The sequence below is a fragment of the Scyliorhinus canicula genome, chromosome 2 (genome assembly GCF_902713615.1).
Source record: "Scyliorhinus canicula chromosome 2, sScyCan1.1, whole genome shotgun sequence".
NCBI lineage: Eukaryota > Metazoa > Chordata > Chondrichthyes > Carcharhiniformes > Scyliorhinidae > Scyliorhinus > Scyliorhinus canicula.
In genome coordinates this window covers 131,347,629-131,368,407 of record NC_052147.1, presented here as the reverse complement: position 1 = coordinate 131,368,407, position 20,779 = coordinate 131,347,629, and the positions used below count along the sequence as shown (strand labels likewise).

The following is a 20,779-nucleotide window of genomic DNA, read 5'->3' as shown; positions in this document are numbered from 1 at the left end:
AATGAACGCAGACAGGCTTAACCAACTTATTTTTGGTATAGTTGCAAACACAATTTGCATGCATCAGCAAGCTTCTTCAGGTAGGCCTCAAGATGGCCGATGTGGGGGATGGAAACACATGTTAGATTTTTACTTTGGGGCAGGGGGAAACAATTCCAAAGTTGAGAGGCCTTTACTCTCTAACTTACCAACCTATACCCTGACCGGAGAATATTTGTCGTAATTACTGACTGACTGAACTGGAAGCCATTCAGTTTCTTTTAATTACAAATGTGATCCACCAGTCTGGAGATTGTGGTTACAATATTGCGTCGAACCAACATTGTCATTTCAATGCAAGACAACATTTTAAAAACTATCTTTTCATTTTCCTTTTAATATGCATGCTGTACTAGACAAGCAATGTTAGCAGTCTGGAACACACCATTTCAGCTGTGCACTGTCAGCAGCAACTGAATCTGATTCAGCCACTATAATTGCAATAACTTTCTGTTTTGCATAATTTGCCACAGCCCCAATCTATCTGGATATCTTTCTACTTCTTACAGTGGGCATTTTATAGCCTTCCTGAGACAGACTGCCAATCCAATGCCAACCAGTCTGAACTGGGGCTGGTTTAGCTCACTGGCTTTTAAAGCAAACCAAGCAGGCCAGCAGCATGGTTAGATTCCCGTACCAGCCTCCCCGGACAGGCGCCAGAATGTGGCGACTAGGGGCTTTTCACAGTAACTTCATTGAAGCCTACTCGTGACAATAAGCGATTTTCATTTCATTTTTCATTAAAAGCAATTCTACATTATTGGTACTGGAACCCAGATTCAGCTCACTGAATGTAACACAAAAACAACAGATGCTTTCATCCCATCAGTCTGGCGAGTGCACCTTGGTGCCAGAGAGGAGTGTCTAACCCACTGCACCCATCAGAGAATCATAGAATGGGTGCAGCATAGAAGGCGACCCTTCGGCCTGCTGTGCCTATGCTGGCTCTTTACGAGAACAACTCAGCTGGATCCCTCATTTTCCCTGCAGCCTGCTTTTTTTTCTCCTCAGATAAGTTTGTTTCACTGCATTTGTTTGGATATGGTGGTATGACATTAAGAGTTTGGTCATTAATTTAATGCCTGCTGATATAAATTCAGCACACCATACATTGGTACAAAACGTGCAAATAGCACCATCTAGAGGCACAAGTCAATACACCAAAAAGCAGAACTAGGCCCAGAATCCAGGTTTTTATTACTCTGCCAATTAGGATAGTTAGTTACACTTGCAAAGATACAGTTAGCATCATTGAGTAAAGGTGTGACATATGCTGTACTATCAGGTGCTGAAGCCACTACAGTATTCTGATTTCTGTCACATTATTGTATGGTGACTGGAAATTTTGCAAAGCAAATTGATGGTGTGTCATATTTTATACTATGTCCACTTGAACTGGATTTGTCTTTCCAAGCTTGGGCTGTGTTTGGAGAATGCATTTTGTGCTGAATGGTACAAGGGTGCAGCACGGTAGCACAGTGGGTAGCACTGTTGCTTCACAGCTCCAGGGTTCCAGGTTTGATTCCGGGATTGGGTCACTGTCTGTGTGGAGTCTGCACGTTCTCCCCGTGTCTGTGTGGGTTTCCTCCCGGTGCTCTGGTTTCCTCCCACAAGTCCCGAAATACGTGCTGTTAGGTGAATTGGATATTCTGAATTCTCCCTTTGTGGACCCAAACAGGTGCCGGAATATGGCGACTAGAGGCTTTTCTCCGTAACTTCCTTGCAGTGTTAATGTAAGCATGCTTGTGACAATAAAGATTATTATTATTATACTGGTTGGTAATGGTGAGTCTTTGCTGTTGGCAGTAATTTAAGTCGATGAATGAAAAGCTGCACAGGTGTTCCATCCCCTAGGATGTGATTTTTCGAACAGTGTGTTAAATTTGGAAATGTCAGATATACCCAGCAACAATATTGATACTGTGATGTACCCAAATCTGATCCAGCCACTATAATTGCAATAGCAAATGTAATACCCAAAATCTCTTTTATCTTATCTGCTGCGATGACAGGGGTAGACCATTTATAGTTTAGAATGAGTTGAATCCAACAGCACGTCTGGATTGACCGTGTGTTCAATGTACTTAGGTTTTCCTCCCTACCTTATCAGTCAGAAGGAGGGTAAGTATTTGACTGCACATGCTCTTTCTGAACAGCACGGTGACACAGTGGTTGGCACTGTTGCCTCACAGCGCCAGGGAGCCAGGTTCAATTCCAGCTTTGGGTGACTGTGTGGAGTGTGCACGTTCTTCCCCTATCTGCGTGGGGTTTCCTCCGGGTGCTCCACTTTCCTCCCACAGTCCAAAGATGTACAGGTTAGATGGATTAGCCATGCGATATTGCCCCTAAATATTCAAAAGGTTAAGTGGGGTTACAGGTTATGGGGAAAGGGCGAGGGCTTTGGCCTAGACAGGGTGCTCTTTCAGAGGGTCGGTGTAGACTCAATGGGCCAAATGCACTGTAGAGATTCTATGATTTCTATGACCGAGGTCCCATGTCAGCCTAAAGGAGTAGTGTGCCAAACCGAATGCCTTTCCAGCCATTTAAGAGCAATTTGACACTCAGTTTACTCCATGACAGACATGCAGAAAAATCCCAACTGGACAGAATTTTACCCCATTTAGATCTGGTATGAGGTTTTAACCTGGTCTATGAAGTAGTGGAGATCTACTATGATGGTGCAAACCACCAACCTTCTAACCATGTTTGCACAAGTGCAAATCACAGTTCTGAAGGCAAGTCTGAAATAGAATTAGCCCGTTTTGTAATTGAAGATGAATTCCACATTTGAATTGCAGGTGAAAAGAAAGATATTCAATGCTTGCCCATTTTAATGTTGCAAGATCTTAGACCAGTTGGCTGGAAGCCCTGCAAACCTTCATTCCAAATGTCAATCAGGCTGGACAGCATGTACAAGAATTTCCTAATTCAGCTGGAATCCAAAAGTGCACATCCTTCTGTCTTTTCAACAAGTGTTGCACCAATTGGAGCCATTTACTTAAGTTTCCATAGCTAGCCAGCTCTCGGAATTGGTTTTGTCAATACTCCAGAAAGGAAGCATTCGAGTACTTACTCTGAGTCAGGGTGGCACAGTGGGTAGCACTGCTGCCTCATGGTGTCGAGGACCCGGGTTCGATCGCGGTCCCCGGTCTCTGCCTGTGTAGAGTTTTCACATTCTCCCTGTGTCTGCGTAGTTCTCACCCCCGCAGCCCAAGGATGTGCTGGGTAGGTGAATTGGCCACTAAGTTGCCCCTTAATTGGAAAAATAAAAATAAAATTTAAAAATATACTTACTGTTGAGTCTCTGCTGATATCTCTCAATCACCTTCAGAAGATCTATGCATGACGTCTGTATAATATGGAAAACCTGGAACAGATACATTAGAATTTTGTGAGGTATTGTTGCAGGAAAGGTTGGAAATTCCAACCAAGACATATCAGCTAAAGATCTCTTGGGTGAGCCAATGAGAAGTTTCTTTGGTGAAATGACGCTCAGCAGTTTTAACAGCATTTCAAATAAGTGTGAAACACAATATAGTCTACTTCACTGTAAATTGCTAATTTAATTCAAAGATCACATGGCCAACTTGCATGGAAAACATTCATACATCACCTGCAAGATATTGGTTTCCTCAGTCTTGAAAGTTCAACTTCCAGACACAAAGCCATTTGTGCTCCCAACTTCAGTCCTCATTGGGAGGTAAGTCAATTTGTGTTTTTTAAACTTTTATTTGTACCATTCAATTTACAGAGAACATTTTGAGGATCTAGTCATTGTGAACTTTACTCTGGACTATCCCTTTAAAATCATTTGCAAGTCTGACATAATATTTTAATAGCACAGGCTAAACTTGCTTCAGTTTCTTAAAGGATTACATTTCATGTTGAAGTATCTATTTATAAAATCCCTGGCATTTATAAAACGTTCTTTGTGCGAATGCAATACTTCTTTTTAGGTAGTAATCTAATAAACTACAAATGTCATTGCACTCGCTTCATCTCCATGGAGTTGTTTATCAGCTGGATGAAGGCTATTCTCTCCACAGCAGCACGAAGTGCCTGAGTCCTTCAATACCCAAATGTTGCCCCCAGTTCTGAGAATGGATTCAATACATACAAGAATCCCATTTGGAAGAACTGATGTCAATTGCTGCCTCTGTCCGTTGTCCGAACCAGGTTGCCGAGAAAATGCCATGGAGTTCAGATAACACTGCAAGACTTCAACACATGAATGCCATGGCACTGTAAACTACTTCAACCCTTTTCCACACTCCACCGGAGGAAGCTTGGGGAAAATTCAGAAGTGAGACGGGAAGTAATGTCGGAGAAGGACCAATTATATGAAGGCCAATCATATGAAACGTACTAGCTACTCAAAAATGGTTATCGAGATTTAGAGCTGATATTGACCACATTTTTCAGGTTTGTTTCCGAGTCCACCCGGAAGACGAATGAAAGGTATTACTGGGATCCTTAGCACATTAAATTGTTTTTAAACTGTCTCCTGGGCTTCCATTGGAGGTCTTCTTAGATACCCTATGGTTGACGAATTGATAATCTTTTTTTAAAAATATTTTTATTCTCCTTTTTCACAATTTTTCTCCCGAATTTACACCCAACAACAATCAATAACCAACAAATATCTCAAACCCCATAACAGTAACAACGATCCCATCCTCCCACCATGCCCAGACATCAGCCCGCATGTTAACATAAACAAATGACAAAGAAAAAAAAAGGAATCAGGGATTACCCATAGCCATCTTCAACATACACAGCCCCCTCCCCCCGCACCCCCCCCCCCCCCCCAACTAATGTTCGATGTTATCCAGTTCTTGAAAGTGCATAATAAATAGTGCCCATGACTTGTAGAACCCCTCCGAGCTTCTCCTCAGTTCGAACTTAACCTTCTCAAGGATCAAGTATTCCAACAGGTCCCCCCCGCCACGCCAGGGCACAGGGTGGAAAGGCCGCTCTCCATCCCAGCAGGATCCGCCTTCGGGCGATCAACGAGGCGAAGGCTATGATATCTGCCTCCGCACCCATTTCCAACCCTGGCTGATCCGACACCCCGAATATGGCCTCCCGGGGACTCGGGTCCAGCTTCACATGCACCACCTTGGAAATTACCCTAAACACCTCCTTCCAGTACTCCCCAAGCTATGGACAGGACCAAAACATATGAACGTGATTCCCCCCCCCCCCCCCCCCCCCCGCAACATTCACACACATCTTCTACCTCTTCAAAGAATCGGCTCATCCCTGCCCTCGTGAGGTGTGCCCTGTACACCACCTTCAGCTGTATCAGCCCCAACCTCGCACACGAGGTGGAGGCATTCACTCTCCGGAGCACCTCACACCAGACCCTCTCCTCTATAACCTTTCCCAATTCTTCCTCCCACTTCGCTTTGATCCCCTCCAGTGGTGCCTTATCCTTTTCCAACATAGCTCCGTATACCGCTGACACTGTCCCCTTCTCCAGGCCACTTGCCGCCAGCACTTCCTCCAACAATGTGAAGGCCGGTTCCTCCGGGAAACTCTGTATCTCCTTCCTGGCAAAGTCCCGAACCTACATATAGAATAGAAACCATAGAACAGTACAGCACAGAACAGGCCCTTCAGCCCTCAATGTTGTGCCGAGCCATGATCACCCTACTCAAACCCACGTATCCACCCTATACCCGTAACCCAACAACCCCCCCTTAACCTTACTTTTTTATTAGGACACTACGGGCAATTTAGCATAGCCAATCCACCTAACCCGCACATCTTTGGACTGTGGGAGGAAACCGGAGCACCCGGAGGAAACCCACGCACACAGGGGGAGGACGTGCAGACTCCACACAGACAGTGACCCAGCCGGGAATCGAACCTGGGACCCTGGAGCTGTGAAGCATTTATGCTAACCACCATGCTACCCTGCTGCCCTAAACGCTTCTCCCTGCTCCAGCCCATACTTCGCTTCCAGCTCCCTCAATCCTGCAAATCGACCCCGAGGAAACAAATCTTTTAGAGTCTTAAGTCTTAATCCCCTTCTCTTCCCATTTCCGAAAGCTTCCGTCCCACCTCCCTGGCTCAAATCTGTGGTTCTCCCGGATCGGCATTTCCCTCGACCCTGCCCCCAACCTGAAGTGTTGGCGAAACTGCCTCCAGATTTTCAATGAGGCTATTACTACCGGACTCCCTGAGTATTTCCCCGGAGCTATCGGGAGCGGGGCCGTTGCTAGTGCCTTCAGCTCCAACCCCCTGCACGAACTCTCCTCCATTCTGACCCACTGGGAATTGACCCCTATGACCCAGCTCCGCACCGTCTCCACATTCGCCACCCAGTAGTAGTACACCACGTTCGGGAGACCCAAACCCCCTGCCTGCCTTCCCCTCTGTAGCAGCACCGTCCTCACTCTGGCCACCTTCCCTCCCCATATAAACGAGGTAATCCTCCCCTCAATCTCCCTGAAAAAAGACTTTGGCAGGAAAATTGGTAGGCATTGAAAAATAAACAGAAATCGCGGCAACACATTCATTTTAACCGCCTGCACCCGACCCGCCAGTGACAGAGGGAGACCATCCCACCTCGCCAGGTCAGCTTTCACTCTCCCCACCAAACTAGTGATGTTGTATCTGCGAAGCCTTCCCCACTCCCGGGCAACCTGCACACCCAGATACCTAAAGTGAGTCTCTGCCCTACGGACTGGCAGCCCCACCACCCCTGCCCCCACCCCCGGTTGAGACACCACAAAATACTCACGCTTGTCCAAGTTCAGCTTGTACCCAGAGAAAGACCCAAATACCTGCAGCAACTCCAATATTCCTCCTGTTGACGCACTCGGCTCCGACACATACAGCAGCAAGTCGTCGGCATACAAGGACACCCTATGCTCTATCCCCCCCTCACTATTCCTTTCCATGCTCCCGAACTTCTTAATGCGATGGCCAATGGCTCAATCGCAAGCGCAAACAGCAGGGGGGACATAGGACATCCCTGCCTCGTCCCACGGTGGAGAGAGAAGTATCTCGAACTGATATTGTTCATGCGGACACTCGCCTTCGGCTCCTTATATAATAACTTTACCCAGTTCACAAATCTTGATCCAATCCCAAACCGTTCCAGCACTGCCATCAGGTACCCCCATTCCACCCGATCAAACGCCTTCTCGGCGTCCAGTGCCACCACCACCTCTGTTTCCTTCCCTTCCGCCAGTGCCATAACGACATTCAAGACCCTCCTAATATTCGAAAACAGCTGCCTCCCATTCACGAACCCTGTCTGATCCTCACCTACCATCTTCGGGAGGCACCCCTCCAGCCTACCCGCCAGTACCTTTGCCAATACCTTTGCGTCTACATTAAGAAGTAAAATGGGCCTATACGACCAACACTCCGTCGGATCCTTATCCTTTTTAAGCAACAGTGAAATCGATGCCTGCCCCAAGGTTTGTGGCAGCACTCCCTTCCCTATCGCCTCTTCAAACATCCCTACCATCAGGGGTGCCAACTTAGCCTTAATTTTTTAATAATATTCCACCGGAAACCCATCCGGCCCTGCCACCTTCCCCTAAGACTGCATCCTCCCAATCGCGTCTTTTATCTCCTGCTCCAGTATTGCTCCTTCTAATGTAGCCTTGTCCCCCTCCCCTAGCCTCGGGTACTCCAACCCATCTAGAAATTCCAGCATCTCATGGTCTCCCCCGGGTGGCTCTGACCTGTACAACCTCTCGTAGAATTCCTCAAAAACCTTGTTAATCAGCTCCGGAGCCACCACCAACTTCCCGGCCCTATCCCTTACCTGAAGAATTTCCCTTACTGCTGCCTCCCTCCGGAGCTGACCTGGTGAGCGCCTTATCTCCATGCTCATAAACTGCACCCCTCGCTCGCGTCAGTTGGCGCGCCGCCTTCCTGGTGGATAGTCGGTCGAAGCTCGCCTGTAGTTCCTTCCTCTTTCCCAGCATCGCTGGGTCCCCATCCTCCGCATAACTCCTATCTGCCTCCAACATCTCATCTATTAGCCTCTGCCGCTCCAACCTCTCCTCTTTGTCCACCCTGGCCTTAAACTAAATTACCTCACCCCTCACTACCGCCTTTAGAGCCTCCCAGACGACTGCCATTGACACCTCACCCGTACAGTTGAATCTTAAATATTCCTTAATTACCTTTTCAATTTTTTCACAGAATACTTGGTTCCCCAAAAGCCCCACATCCAGTTTCCACCCCGGCCTCTGCACTACGCCCTTCTCCAGCACCATATCCACCCAATGTGGCGCATGATCTGACACAGCAATTGCAGAGTATTCTGACCCCTGGACTCCAGCAGCAAAGCCTTTCCCACCACAAAAAAGTCAATCCACGAGTATACCCTATGGACTGCTGAGAAAAACGAGTACTCCCGTTCCCCTGGGTGCAGGAACCTCCAAGGGTCCACCCCTCCCATTTCCACCATTAGCCCAGCTAGCGCCTTTGCCCCCCTGATGGGACCAGCGAGCGCGGCCATGATCTGTCCAACCTTGGCTCCTGCACCAGGTTCCATTCCCCCCCCCCCCCAAAATCAGCTCGTGTGTGCAAGTCAGGAATGGCCCCAGACACCTTCCTCGCAAATCCCGCATCGTCACAGTTGGGACCGTATACACTTACCAGCGCCACTAATCTCCCGTCCAGCGCCCCGGCCACAATCACATATCTACCCCCTGATCTGCCACTACCTTCTCCATCTGGAAGCGCACCCTCTTGCTGACCAACACTGCTACCCCTCGAGCCCTTCCATCAAATCCAGAGTCAAACTCTTGGCTAACCCAACCCTTTTTAAGTCTCACCTGGTCCTTCATCCTCAAGTGAGTCTCCTGCAGCATTGCCACATCGGCTTTCAAACTTTTAAGATGCACAAGCACCCTTGACCGGACCTCCTAGCCCTCTCACGTTCCACGTAACTATCCTTACTGGGGGTCTCACACCCCCCCCCGCCTTTCTTATCCACCATCAACACACCGCCGGGCCCTGCCCCATAAGCCTGACCCGCCCCGCCCCTGTCCATTGTTAACATCGAACCCCTTCCCCCCCCTCCCGAAAACTCCCCCTACCTTTCCCCCAGAAACAACATCCCCCAGCATCCAACCCTTCCTCCCCCCCCCCCTCTCGCTCGCCTCGTAGGCCCATTGACGCCTGCTATCCAGGCTCCAATGTCCGCAGCCCTCCTCTCCTCTCACCTCCGTTCACTAGCTGACTGACTTTAGCTAGCTGGTGCGGGTGGCTCCCCCCCCGCCAAGACATATAATCCCCTTCTACCCAGTCCCAGAGAAAAAAAATACCAAACCCAACAATCCAACCCGTACAATTCACTAGCATAACATTTAACCGTCGCTACACAGAGCGCCCATCAACCCACCATTAACTTAAACTCTATAACAATACAAAGAGAAGTAGATTACGATACAAATCCGTAAAAAGAAAGTTATAACATTTGTACATTTTCCGGCTGTTCAAACACAGTCCACAGTCTCTCTTCCAGCTCCGCTCTTCATGTCTGTCCCAAGCCTTCTGCCTTCATGAACACCTCAGCCGCATCCGCTGTCTCAAAATAAAAGTCTTTGCCGTTATACATTACCCTCAACCTCGCTGGGTACACCATACCAAACCGTACCCCCTTCTTATACAACGTCGCCTTCACTCGCCCAAATGCCGCTCGTCTGGTAGATCTGGACCGTAGTACCATCCCATAGTATCTCCCGCTTCTGCTTCGCCCAGTTTAACACCTTCTCCTTCACGCAAAACTTATAGAAGCAGATAATTACTGCCCTTGGCGGCTCGTTCACTTTGGGCTTCGGCCTTAATGACCGATGGGCTTGGTCTAGCTCGTACTGGGAGGGGCTCTCACCCTCCCCCATCAGCTCCGCCAACTTCTTAGCGAAGTATTGTGTTGGCCTTGGGCCCTCTGTCCCTTCGGGCAAGCCCACAATTCTCAAATTATGCCGCCTTGAGCTGTTTTTCAAGTCTTCCAGCTTTGCTCGGAGACCTCTATTAATCTCCACAGCCCTCCGCAAACTCATCTCCCATCGAGGTGACCTGGTCACTGTGTCGTGACATGGCTTCCTCCACTTCTTTCATCTTCTTGCCCTGCTCTCTCACCTCGGCCAATGCCTTTGCAACCGCCACCTTCAACAGGGCAATTATCGGGGCGATTGCCTCCTCCACCAGTAACTTCAATGCGGCCGCTGTCTCCTTTTTCCAAGCCTCAATGTGCCTCACAAACTGTTTTTTCAGCTCCCCCGTCATCACCTCGGTCACCTTCTCCACCGTAAATAGTGCGGCCCCGCTTTGCAGTTCAGCTTCCGCCATCCTATCACCACTTCTATTCGTCTTCTCCTTCAGCGGCGACCCCGCATTTCCTCCTTTCTTCAACGCTGCTTTTCGTTGCATTCTTTAGCAGCTTATTGTTTTTCCCTTTCTTTCTCTTCTCCTCTCTCTCCCTCCACCCTTCTGTCCTTCATCAATCTGAATTATTCTTTTTTTTAAAGACAAAGGGGTTGGGAAAAAAAACTTCACCAAACTTCTTTAAATCTTCCAGCTCTCTTCCTTTCCCCTCTGTACTCATCCAGAACTCCCCTGGGACCAGGTTCCAGCGTTCCTTCTTCCTCTTAGGTGGGAGCCATCCGTCGTGGGACACCGCTCTTACATGGTGCCCTGGACTCGGGCCTGCCTCCTCGTAGCTCCGCCCCCGCTGCTCTGGCCCCGATGCCGCGCTGGGCCCAGGACCTCAGCCCCCGCCGCCCCAACACCCGCACGGGGTTCTTCACCGGTTTTTAAACCGGCCTCGCTGGCTGCTCGCGACGGTCCCAAAGACCGACGGTAGTCGGGGGGGTGCGTCGAAACTCGGGGATTTCCCCGAAATCGCCGCGACTCGCGGTCACCAGCGGTAGCTCTTCGCGCTGCGGCCACCCTGCGTGCCCACGCCACCCGACGAATTGATAATCTTGATACTCACCCCAATGTTGTGGTATTAGAAAATGCTGCCCTTTTAACTTCTTAGCTTTAAATGCTTTGAAAGACTGTTAAATTTAAGAAATTAACTCAGACTAAACTAAGGGTAATTTGTTTAGGTTTGGATTTCCTTCAGGAGACAAATTGGCAGCTCTCAGGCCGATTCCTTGTCCAGCACCAATCCAGAAGAAACAAAAAACAATGCCATCCAAACAAGCCATCGCTATTCAAAACTTCACTGCTCTTTCTTCGCCTGACAGGATATTCAGAGCTCTGTATGATTTTATTTGTCCATGAGAGAACTAGTCAGCCATACCAGGACGGGTAACTGCAAATAATCAAGCTCAAGAGTGGCAAGGTAGAAGCCAGAGAGAGAATGGGCTCCTGACTCATCTTTAGACTGACTATGGCACTGTACTGTTAGCAAGAGATGGTTTTGTTTTGCACTAAACACAAGACATCGAAGCGGAAATCCAGAGTCACAGGGGCGGCAGTGGTTAGCACTGTTGCTTCACAGCGCCAGGGTCCCGGGTTTGATTCCCGGCTTGGGTCACTAACTGTGTGGAGTTTGCATGTTCCCACCATGTCTGAATGGGTTTCCTCCCGGTGCTCCCGTTTAAGTCCCGAAAGATGTACTGTTAGGTGAATTGGACATTCTCAACATTCCCTCAGTGTATACGAACATGGGCCGGAGTGTGGCGACTAGGGGATTTTCACAGTAACTTCATTGCAATGTTGATGTAAGCCTACTTGTGACAATAATAAAGATTATTATTATAAGCAGGATGTGCAGTGAAGCAGATTGAGACTCTCTCGAACTAGGGGGAGGAACCATGACTCGCAATTTACACTCAAGCTATTCACCCGATGTACAAAGCAAAGCCATTTTGCGCGAAGGCGAGAGTTATACTGTAAATACGGCCCAAGGATTCCTGGTGATTTTAATCCCAAACATGAGACATGAGAAGCCATCTCACGCAGCACTAATGGCAGTCTGTAGCCTGTAGCAACAACACAGAATTTCTTTTACATTCCCCAGCCTTTCATAGTTAACTGCAGGCCATCTGCCAAGAGTCAGGGCACACACCCTACATCACATTTGTGTACTGTGTAAGCACAGCTAATTACCAGACCTCAGCCATAATTGGGAATTGAAAGCACTGGCTGCTGATACAAATAGCAGCTAATAAATGGCATGTAAAATTATTTTTCCAATTATGAAGCAATTTAGCGTGGCCAATCCACCTAACCAGCACATCTTTGGGTTGTCGGGGTGAGACCCAGGGAGTATGTGTAAACTCCACACGGACAGTGAACGCTTTTAGCATGCAAGATTTAACTAGACAGATTTGGTAACTGCAGGGTGTCAGACATTCGAATGACTTGTACTCTGCTGCTCTCTATCAATTAGAAATAAACTGAAAAATGCAACTTTCAAAAAACTACTGCTGAACATTTTCGCTATGACCTTACATGAATCGCACAAAAATTCCCTGTGGAATATATTTCCCCCAGTTTGTGCCAATGCCGGGCGAATGCTTCCGGAGTATCCTTTACTTCAATCCCCCTTCATCCCCCAATTTTATCCCGTCTGTACTGAGTGAAAGCACTGAGTCTTCCCAGGAGTTTTGGTCATTTTTTGTCATACAAGTCACTACAACAAGGATATGTATGGGGAAATTGTAGCAAAGCCAAACCCTTCCCATGCCAGACATTCACATGCACATAAAGTCCTGCAAGTGTCAACTGGTTCTTTTCTTACCCATTTAATCATATCCAGAGTATCACTTGCAATGGTTTCTCTTCCTGCTCCCACGCTGTTAACTTTGGCATTCCAAGGATCTATCTGTGACCCTTTCCTATTTCCCATCAACATCCTGTTGGACAGTAACCAGGTGTGGGAAACTGGCATCTTTTCCTTTTACCTTGTCCATGGCACTGAGTAGCATCCCTAATGTTGCCCTGGTTGAGATCAGCTAAAATCAGACCAGGGCATAAATCTTAAATTACACCAACAATCACACTTCAAAATATTTCACTGGCAGTGAAGCACTTTGGGACACAGGTTTTGAAAAGGCACAGTGCACATGTAAGTTTTTCCTTTATGGGAACAGTTGTCCAAACACATCTCTTACTGTTGTTAACCCAACTGGAATGTAGCCAGGCACAGAGGCCTTGTAGATGGAGCAGTGACATTTGAGTTTTGGAGGCCTTAACACAGGTTTGTGATTCTCTCCAGCTTGCGTTTGAGTTTAATAGAGTTTGAGTGACATTTTTAAGCCCATTCGACCAGAAGGTCCCAGAGCGACATCTGAATCTGTACTTAGTCACAGTTTATTGTGTGCATTTTTGGTCTCGGTTTTACCAAGCCACTGAGACAGGGGAAGAAGAGTAGAATCATGTACAAAGATGCTACCAGATTGGTGTAACTATCAGAAAAGATAGGCCTTCAAAATCATGAAGACATTTGAACGAATGGATCAAAGAAACTTAGATTGGAGAAACAAGGGAGGAAAAATAAAATACTGCACTGCATTGTGAGCCTAGAATTTAAGATCAAGTATCTGGAGTGGGATTGGTACCCATAATCCTAATTCAACAAGTGAGATTATGGAGCAAGAGCTAATTAATATCTGCTATATCACAAAAAATAAATATTTGACTACTGGACAGTGCAGTGACCAACTGGATGTTACACTCCCTTGCTTCTATGAGATATGAAATAAGTATGGAAAAATGTTAACCCAGTTCCTAGTGGATGCAGGCTCATAGGATAGAAAACCTTGCAATGATAATTCCAATTTGAAAGGCTATAAGGATGCAACAGGAATAACCCATTCAACCCCATGCCTGTTTCACTTTTCAATGAGATGACTGCTGAACTGTGTATTAATTACATCTGCCTAGCTTGATTCTGTACCCCATAATATCCTTACCTAACAAAAAGCTATCAATCACAGTTTTGAAATTTTCAATTGAACCCCAACGTCAACACCTTTTTACAAAGAGGTTTCCACTATCTTTCCTGTGAATTAGTCATTCCTGACACTACTCCTGAGTTCCCTCGCTCTAGTTTTAAGATTACTCCCCTTGTCCTGGACACCCACCACTAGAGGAAGTAGTTTCTTTTTATCTACTATGTTAAACCCTTTAATCGCCGCAAACACCTCAATTACATCACTCTTTTTTTTTTCCATTCAAGAGAATACAAGCCTAGACACTGCAGCCTGCTCTTATAATTTAATGCTTTGAGCCGAGGATACCATTCTGGTGAACTTGCTCTGCATGTCTAAGGCCTATCTCCTTCCTGAGGTGCAGTGCTCAGAACCGAATGAAGTGCCACAGGTGGGGTTTAACTAGAGCACTGTGCAGTGATAAAGTAATTCCCATCCCTTTGTATTGCAGCAATCTTAAGATTCCTTTAGCCTTATAAATTATTTTTTGAACATTAGTTTTTAGTGATTCCCTGAATCTTTCTGCTACTCTACAATTCCTAGCTCCCTTTAATTTATAACATACTCTGATCTATGCTACGATGAGCGGGAGGTCAGGTGTAATGCCTGGATCTGGTATGTCTCTCTTATGGATTCAAATTGAATTGTTTTTTGGGGCAGGCAAGGAGCTGGATTACAGGTTTGCCCCTGTCCACACTCTGAGCTCTGGCTTTGTAATTCTGATAAAGTAATAAAAAATTTTTAAATGTTACAGTCAAAGTGGATGATATTACATTTCTTCACAATAACCTCCACCTTCCACAGTTTTATCCACTTAATCGATCAATGTTCAGTGCAACTTTAAGCCCCCATCTGTATTAGTTGCTGAGCCACCTAGCTTGGTGGTTACTGTGAAAAGTCCCTAGTCGCCACATTTCGGTGCCTGTTCGGGGAGGCTGGTATGGAAATTGAACCGTGCTGCTGGCCTGCCTGGGACTGCTTTAAAAGCCAGCGATTTAGCCCAGTGTGCTAAACCAGCCCCTCATCTGAGTGACAGATATGAGTGACAACACAAGTCACATCTTTCCAGTTGGAATAGATACCGATGTTTCCCTTTCTTCCGTGCAGAGGGGAGAAGGTGCTGATTTTAATGTCTTTTCTCAACTCCAGTAACTGCAGAGTATTCGAAGATATTAGTTAGGTGAACAGGTTGGTAATTGATTGGTGAGTTTTAAAGTTTTTATCCCTCTAAATGGAGGTAGTAGTTTAAACCAGTACAAGGACGATCTAAGTATTGCATTAAGTTTATTGCTTAACTATTTAAACTACTTAATATAACTACAGATAATAGTTCAGTGATATTCTAAACTTGAAATATAATTAGTTAAATAAAACACAATAAACAAGGCAGAGCACATGATGTGTTGTAGCTGTAGCACGTGGGAGCTGGTGCATACTACTATAGTGTGATCCACAGCAACCATATCTGCAGCTCGAGGAACTACAACTCGGAGTTAATTAGCAGGAGTCCAAGCTGCAGACATTGTAATGCACCAACAATGGGAAAGTTACCTGGACACATAGTTCCAAAAGGTAGTCACATCCCTTAGGCTAAGTATTCCTGGTTTGATCCTTGGTCAGGGACAGGAAGGTATGACTGTGAGTGAGGCAGGAATGGCGATCTGGAAGGTAGCAATGGAGGATTTTCAGCCCCTGCAATTGTTCAACAGGTTCAATGTTCTTGCAGGTTGTGTGGATGAGGCAGTGACTGCAGGGAGGATGAGTAAACTGACCATGGCACTGTGGTGCAAGGAGCCATTCAAGTGGATGGAATGAAAATCAATGTAGTTATAATAGGGAACAGTATAGTTATGGGGACAAATACTATTCTCTGCGCTGAGAGCAGAAGTCCTGAAGGCTGTTTGTCCTGCTCGGTTCCAGGGTTAGGACATCTCCGATCTGGGTAAGAACTTGGATTGGGAGGAGGAGGGTCCAGTTCATAGAATTTACAGTGCAGAAGGAGGCCACTCGGCCCATCGAGTCTGCACCAGCTCTTGGAAAGAGCACCCTACCCAAGGTCAACACCTCCACCCTATCCCCATAACCCAGTAACCCCACCCAACACGAAGGGCAATTTTGGACACTAAGGGCAATTTATCATGGCCAATCCACCTAACCTGCACATCTTTGGACTGTGGGAGGAAGCCGGAGCACCCAGAGGAAACCCACGCACACACGGGGAAGACGTGCAGACTCCGCACAGACAGTAACCCAAGCCGGAATCGAACTAGGACCCTGGAGCTGTGAAGCAATTGTGCTATCCACAATGCTACCGTGCTGCCCACAGTTGCTGTGGTCTACTCAGTACCAAAGATATGGGTAAGACTAAGAGGCTCGGCTGAGAGGGTCTGAGCAGGTAGAAGCTAAATTAAAAAGGGCATGGAAGAGGGGAGGGAGGGTGGGAGATGCGGACCAAGGTGTTGCTATGACGTTATATGGGAGGGAGTGTGATGGTGGACATCCAGGGTCGGTCTGGAGGGTCATGTGGCACGGGCGGGGGGAGCTGGACGAAGAAGGGGTATGGTTGAGCGCATGGGAGGAGTGGACCCTTGGAGGTTTGGGAGGCCGAGGGCGAAGGAGTTTTCATAGTTCTCCCATGTGCATCAGGTCTACTCGGTGTGAGTGGTGAGTAAGTCATTGCTGGTGGAGGTGATGGACTCGGGATATTCGGCGATCTCTCGGGCTACGCGCCAAATTGGGTGGACTTGCTTGTGGATCGGGGGGTGGGCTGTTCAACGGTCGCAATTGGCTCAGCGGTTGCAATGGAGATTGGACGCGGGGCTGCCAGCGGAGGAGGAGGAGGTATGTGAGTGGGTGGGGGCCGCCATTCAGGGATACGTGGAAGTAAACGACACAGGTGAGGTCTCGGCTGCCACGCTAAAGGAGGCACTCAAGGCAGTGGTCGGGGGGGTGGGGGGGGGGGGGGGGGGGTTATGGCAATTCGGGTTCACAGGGGGAAGGAGGAATGAGCAGAGTTGTTAAGGTTGGTGGACAAGATTATGCAGGTGGACAGAAGGTATGCAGAGGTCCCAGAAGCAGGATTGTTGAAGGAGAGGCAGATGCATCAGATGAAGTTTGGTCTGGAATCCACAAGGAAGGCTGTAGGGCAATTGTGGAAGGCCAGCCGGCCGCATACGAGCATGGAGAGAAGGCTAGCATGATGCTGGCCCATCAGCTCAGGAAGCAAGAGGTGGCAAGGGTGTTTGGTAGGATGAAGGATGGCAAGGGTGGAGTGGTATTCGACCTGGTGGGGGTGAATGGGGAGTTTGAGGAGTTCTACAGGAGGCTTTATGAATCGGAGCCTCAGGTCGGGGTGGGGGTGGTACTTTTTTGATGGGCTGGAATTCCCCACGGTGGAGGAGAGCCTGGTACAGGGGCTGGGAGCTCCCACTGGATTGGTGGCTGTGCTAGAGGGTATGGGGGAATTGCAGGCAGGGAAGGCCCCGGACGGCTTCCCAGTTGAACTTTATAAAAAGGTTTCAGGAGACCTGGGGTCCCTGCTGGAGGGCGTTTAATGAGGCGAGGGAAAAGGGTTAGCTCCTCCCACGTTATCAGAGGCCTCACTATCTCTGATCCTGGAGAAAGGGCAGTGTGGACCCTACCGCCCAATATCACAATTGAATGTGGGTGCCAAGTTGTTGGCTAAGATTCTGGCCTTAAGGATGGAGGACTGTGTGAACCAGAGGGGATTCGTAAAAGGTAGGCACATGTTAGTCAATATCAGCCACCTGTTAAATGTCAGAATGAACCCCTCGGAGGGACTGAATGTGGAGGTGGAGGTCGCGATGGACGCAGAGAAGGCCTTTGATCGGGAAGAGTGGGAGAATTCGTGGGAGGTATTGGGGCGGTTCAGGTTTGGACAGGGGTTTGTGGATTTGGTCCAATTGCTACATCGGGCACCGTGGTGAGTGTATGAATGAATCGGGTGAGTTCAGGGTACTTTAGGTTGTACCAGGGGACGAGGCAGGGATGCCCACTCTCCCCGTTGATTTTCACCTTGGCGATAGAGCCACTGGCGATGGCGTTTAGAGCATCGGGGTTGGAACGGGATTGTGCGGGTGAGGGTGGAGCATAGGGTTTCCCTATATCCGGATACCCCGTTGCTGTATATATTGGACCCACTGGAAAGCATAGAGGGTATTCTGGACATTTTGGTGGAATTTGGCCAGTTTTTGGGGTATGAATTAAACATGGGAAAGATGGAGGTCTTCCCAATCCAGGCGAGGGGGCAGGAGAGGAGGCTTAAGGCAGTGGGATCGAGTTTTAGGTATCTAGGCATCCAGGTAGCGTGGGGGTGGGAGCAATTACACAAGTTGAATCTGGCTCAGTTGGTGGAGCAAATGAAGGGTGATTTTGAAAGGTGGGATGTGCTTCCGTTGTCATTGGCAGGGAGGGTACAGTCCATAAAGATGACTGTGTTCCCGAGATTTTTACTTGTATTCCAGAACCTCCCGATTTCCATCTCCAAGGCCGTTTTCAAGAAGGTTAACTCATTGATATTGGGATTTGTGTGGGTGGGGAAGGCCCCTCTAGAAAAGAAGCCGCTGTTTGGGGGGGGGGGAGCCTTGCCAAATTTACTGAATTATTATTGGGCGGCAAATACAGCCATGGTAAGGAAATGGGTAGTGGGGGAGGGATTGGTATGGGAGCGGATTGAGGCAGTCTTGTCTAAGGGTATTAGTATGGGAGTACTCTTGATGGCGCCTCTGCCATTCTCGCCAACCAGATACTCCACAAGTCCAGTACTGGTGACGGCCTTGAGGGTGTTGGGACAGTGGCGACAGCGCTCGAGGCTTGAAAGGGCCTCGGTTTGGTCTTCGACTTTCGGGAATCACAGGTTTGCTCCAGCGGGAATGGACAGGGGTTTCAGGGTTGGCCATGGGCGGGGATCGAGCGGCATGGGGATTTATTCGTGGGGGGGCAGCTTCCCGAGCTTGGAAGGACTGGTAGATGATTAGGAGTTGCCCAGCGGAAGCAGGTTCTGATACTTATAGGTGCGGAACTATGTGAGAAAACAGATGCCGTCCTTTCCTGATCTGCTGCCCCCGGGGTTGCAGGAAATGTTGCTGTCGAGAACAGACGTTGGAGAGGGCAGGGTGTCAGTGGTATATAAGGAATTGATAGGCTGGGAGGGCGCCCCGATAGGAGTAGTTAAGCAGACATAGGGGGGCTGGGGGGGGTGAGCTGGAGGCTGGGGGGGGTGAGCTGGAGGCTGGGCTATGGGAAGAGGCTCTAAGGAGGCTGAATGGGTCCTCTTCGTATGTCAGGCTGTCTCATTCAATTTAAGGTAGTTCGTAGGGTTCATATGACAGTGGCTAGAGTGAATAGGTTCTTTGAGGGGGTGGAGGATAGGTGTGGGAAGTGTTTGGGGGCGCCCTCGAATCATGTTCTTATGTTTTGGGCCTGCCCGAAGTTGGAGAGATTTTAGCAGGGTTCGCTCACGTGATGTCGGAGGTCCTGAGTGTGAAGGGTGTTCCGAGTCCAGAATAGGCAGGGTTTGGAGTGTCGGAAGACCAGGAGGTCCGGGGGTGAGAGAGGCCGACCTTCTGGCTTTGCCTCTCTGATAGCCCGGAGACGGATCCGGTTGGGGTGGAGGGACCCGGAGCCTCTGAAACCGAGGGGATGGGTGAGCGACCTCACGGATTTCCTCAGGTTGGAGAAAATTTAATTCGCCATAAAGGGGTAGATGGAAGGGTTCGCTCTTTTGGTTATCTTTTTGAACTGGTGTTTGATGTTTATTTATAAATGCCTTAATAAAAATATTTTTTTAAAAAGAAAGCATATGGAATGCTTACCTTCATTGGACGGGCATCAAGTATAAAAATTGGCAAGTCATGCTGCAATTGGGTAGAACCTTGGTAAGACCACATTTGGAATATTGTGCACAACTGTGGTCGCCACACTACCATAAGGATGTAGGCTTTGGAGAGGGTGCAGAGGAGGTTTACCAGGATGTTGCCTGGTCTGGAGGGTGTTAGCTATGCGAAGAGGCTCAATAGACTTGGGCTGTTTTAATTAGAACAACGGAGGTTGAGGGGCTACCTGATAGGAGATCTACAAGATTATGAGGGGCATGGATAGAGTGGATGGGCAGGCAAACTTTCCGAGGGTGGAGCGGTCAGTAACTAGAGGGTCCTTCGGCCAAAGTTTAGAGAAGATGTGCGCGGCAGTTTTTTACACAAGAGGATGGTGAGTGCCTGGAACACACTGCCAGTGGAGGTTGAGGAAGCAAATACACTAACGGCGTTCGAAAGGCTTCTCGACAAATACATGGATAGGATGGGTACAGAGGGATACGGCACTAGGAAGTGCTGAGCGTTTTGGCCAATGATAGTATCATGACCAGTACAGGCTTGGAGGGCCGAAGGGCCTGTTCCTGTGCTGCATTGTTCTTTGTTTGTAATGCACTTAGAAAAGTACGGTATGATTGAAACAAGTTAACATGGTTTTACAAAAGGGAAATCCTATCTGACAAACTTCTAAGAGTTTTTTAAGGCTGTCATTAGTAGGGGAGATAAAGGGGTGTACTGATGTGGTGTACTTGGTTTTCCAAAAATAAGGTGCGACACAAAAGGTCAATCCACAAGTGAAGTTGGAGGTAATATATTAGTGTGGATAGAAGATTGGTTAATGAACAAGAGGCAGTGCATGTGGGGCATTTTCGAGTTGGCAGATTGTGGCTCGTGGAGTGCTGCGCCCTCAGTTATTCACAATGATTTAGACGAAGAGACATGTATCTAAATTTACTGACAATACAAAGCCAGGCGGGAACGCAAGAT

At 48.1% G+C, this 20,779-nt stretch overlaps 1 protein-coding gene across 4 annotated transcripts in view; it reads right to left on the bottom strand.

Annotated features, from left to right (window-relative positions):
• Positions 1-20,779, bottom strand: part of ical1 (islet cell autoantigen 1-like) — a 185,919-nt gene that overhangs the window by 126,013 nt on the left and 39,127 nt on the right. For all 4 annotated transcript variants that reach the window (XM_038786907.1, XM_038786891.1, XM_038786882.1 and 1 more), the window contains exon 4: positions 3,334-3,406. In XM_038786907.1, coding sequence (XP_038642835.1) covers positions 3,334-3,406 — 73 coding nt within the window. The remainder of the gene's footprint in view (positions 1-3,333; positions 3,407-20,779) is intronic.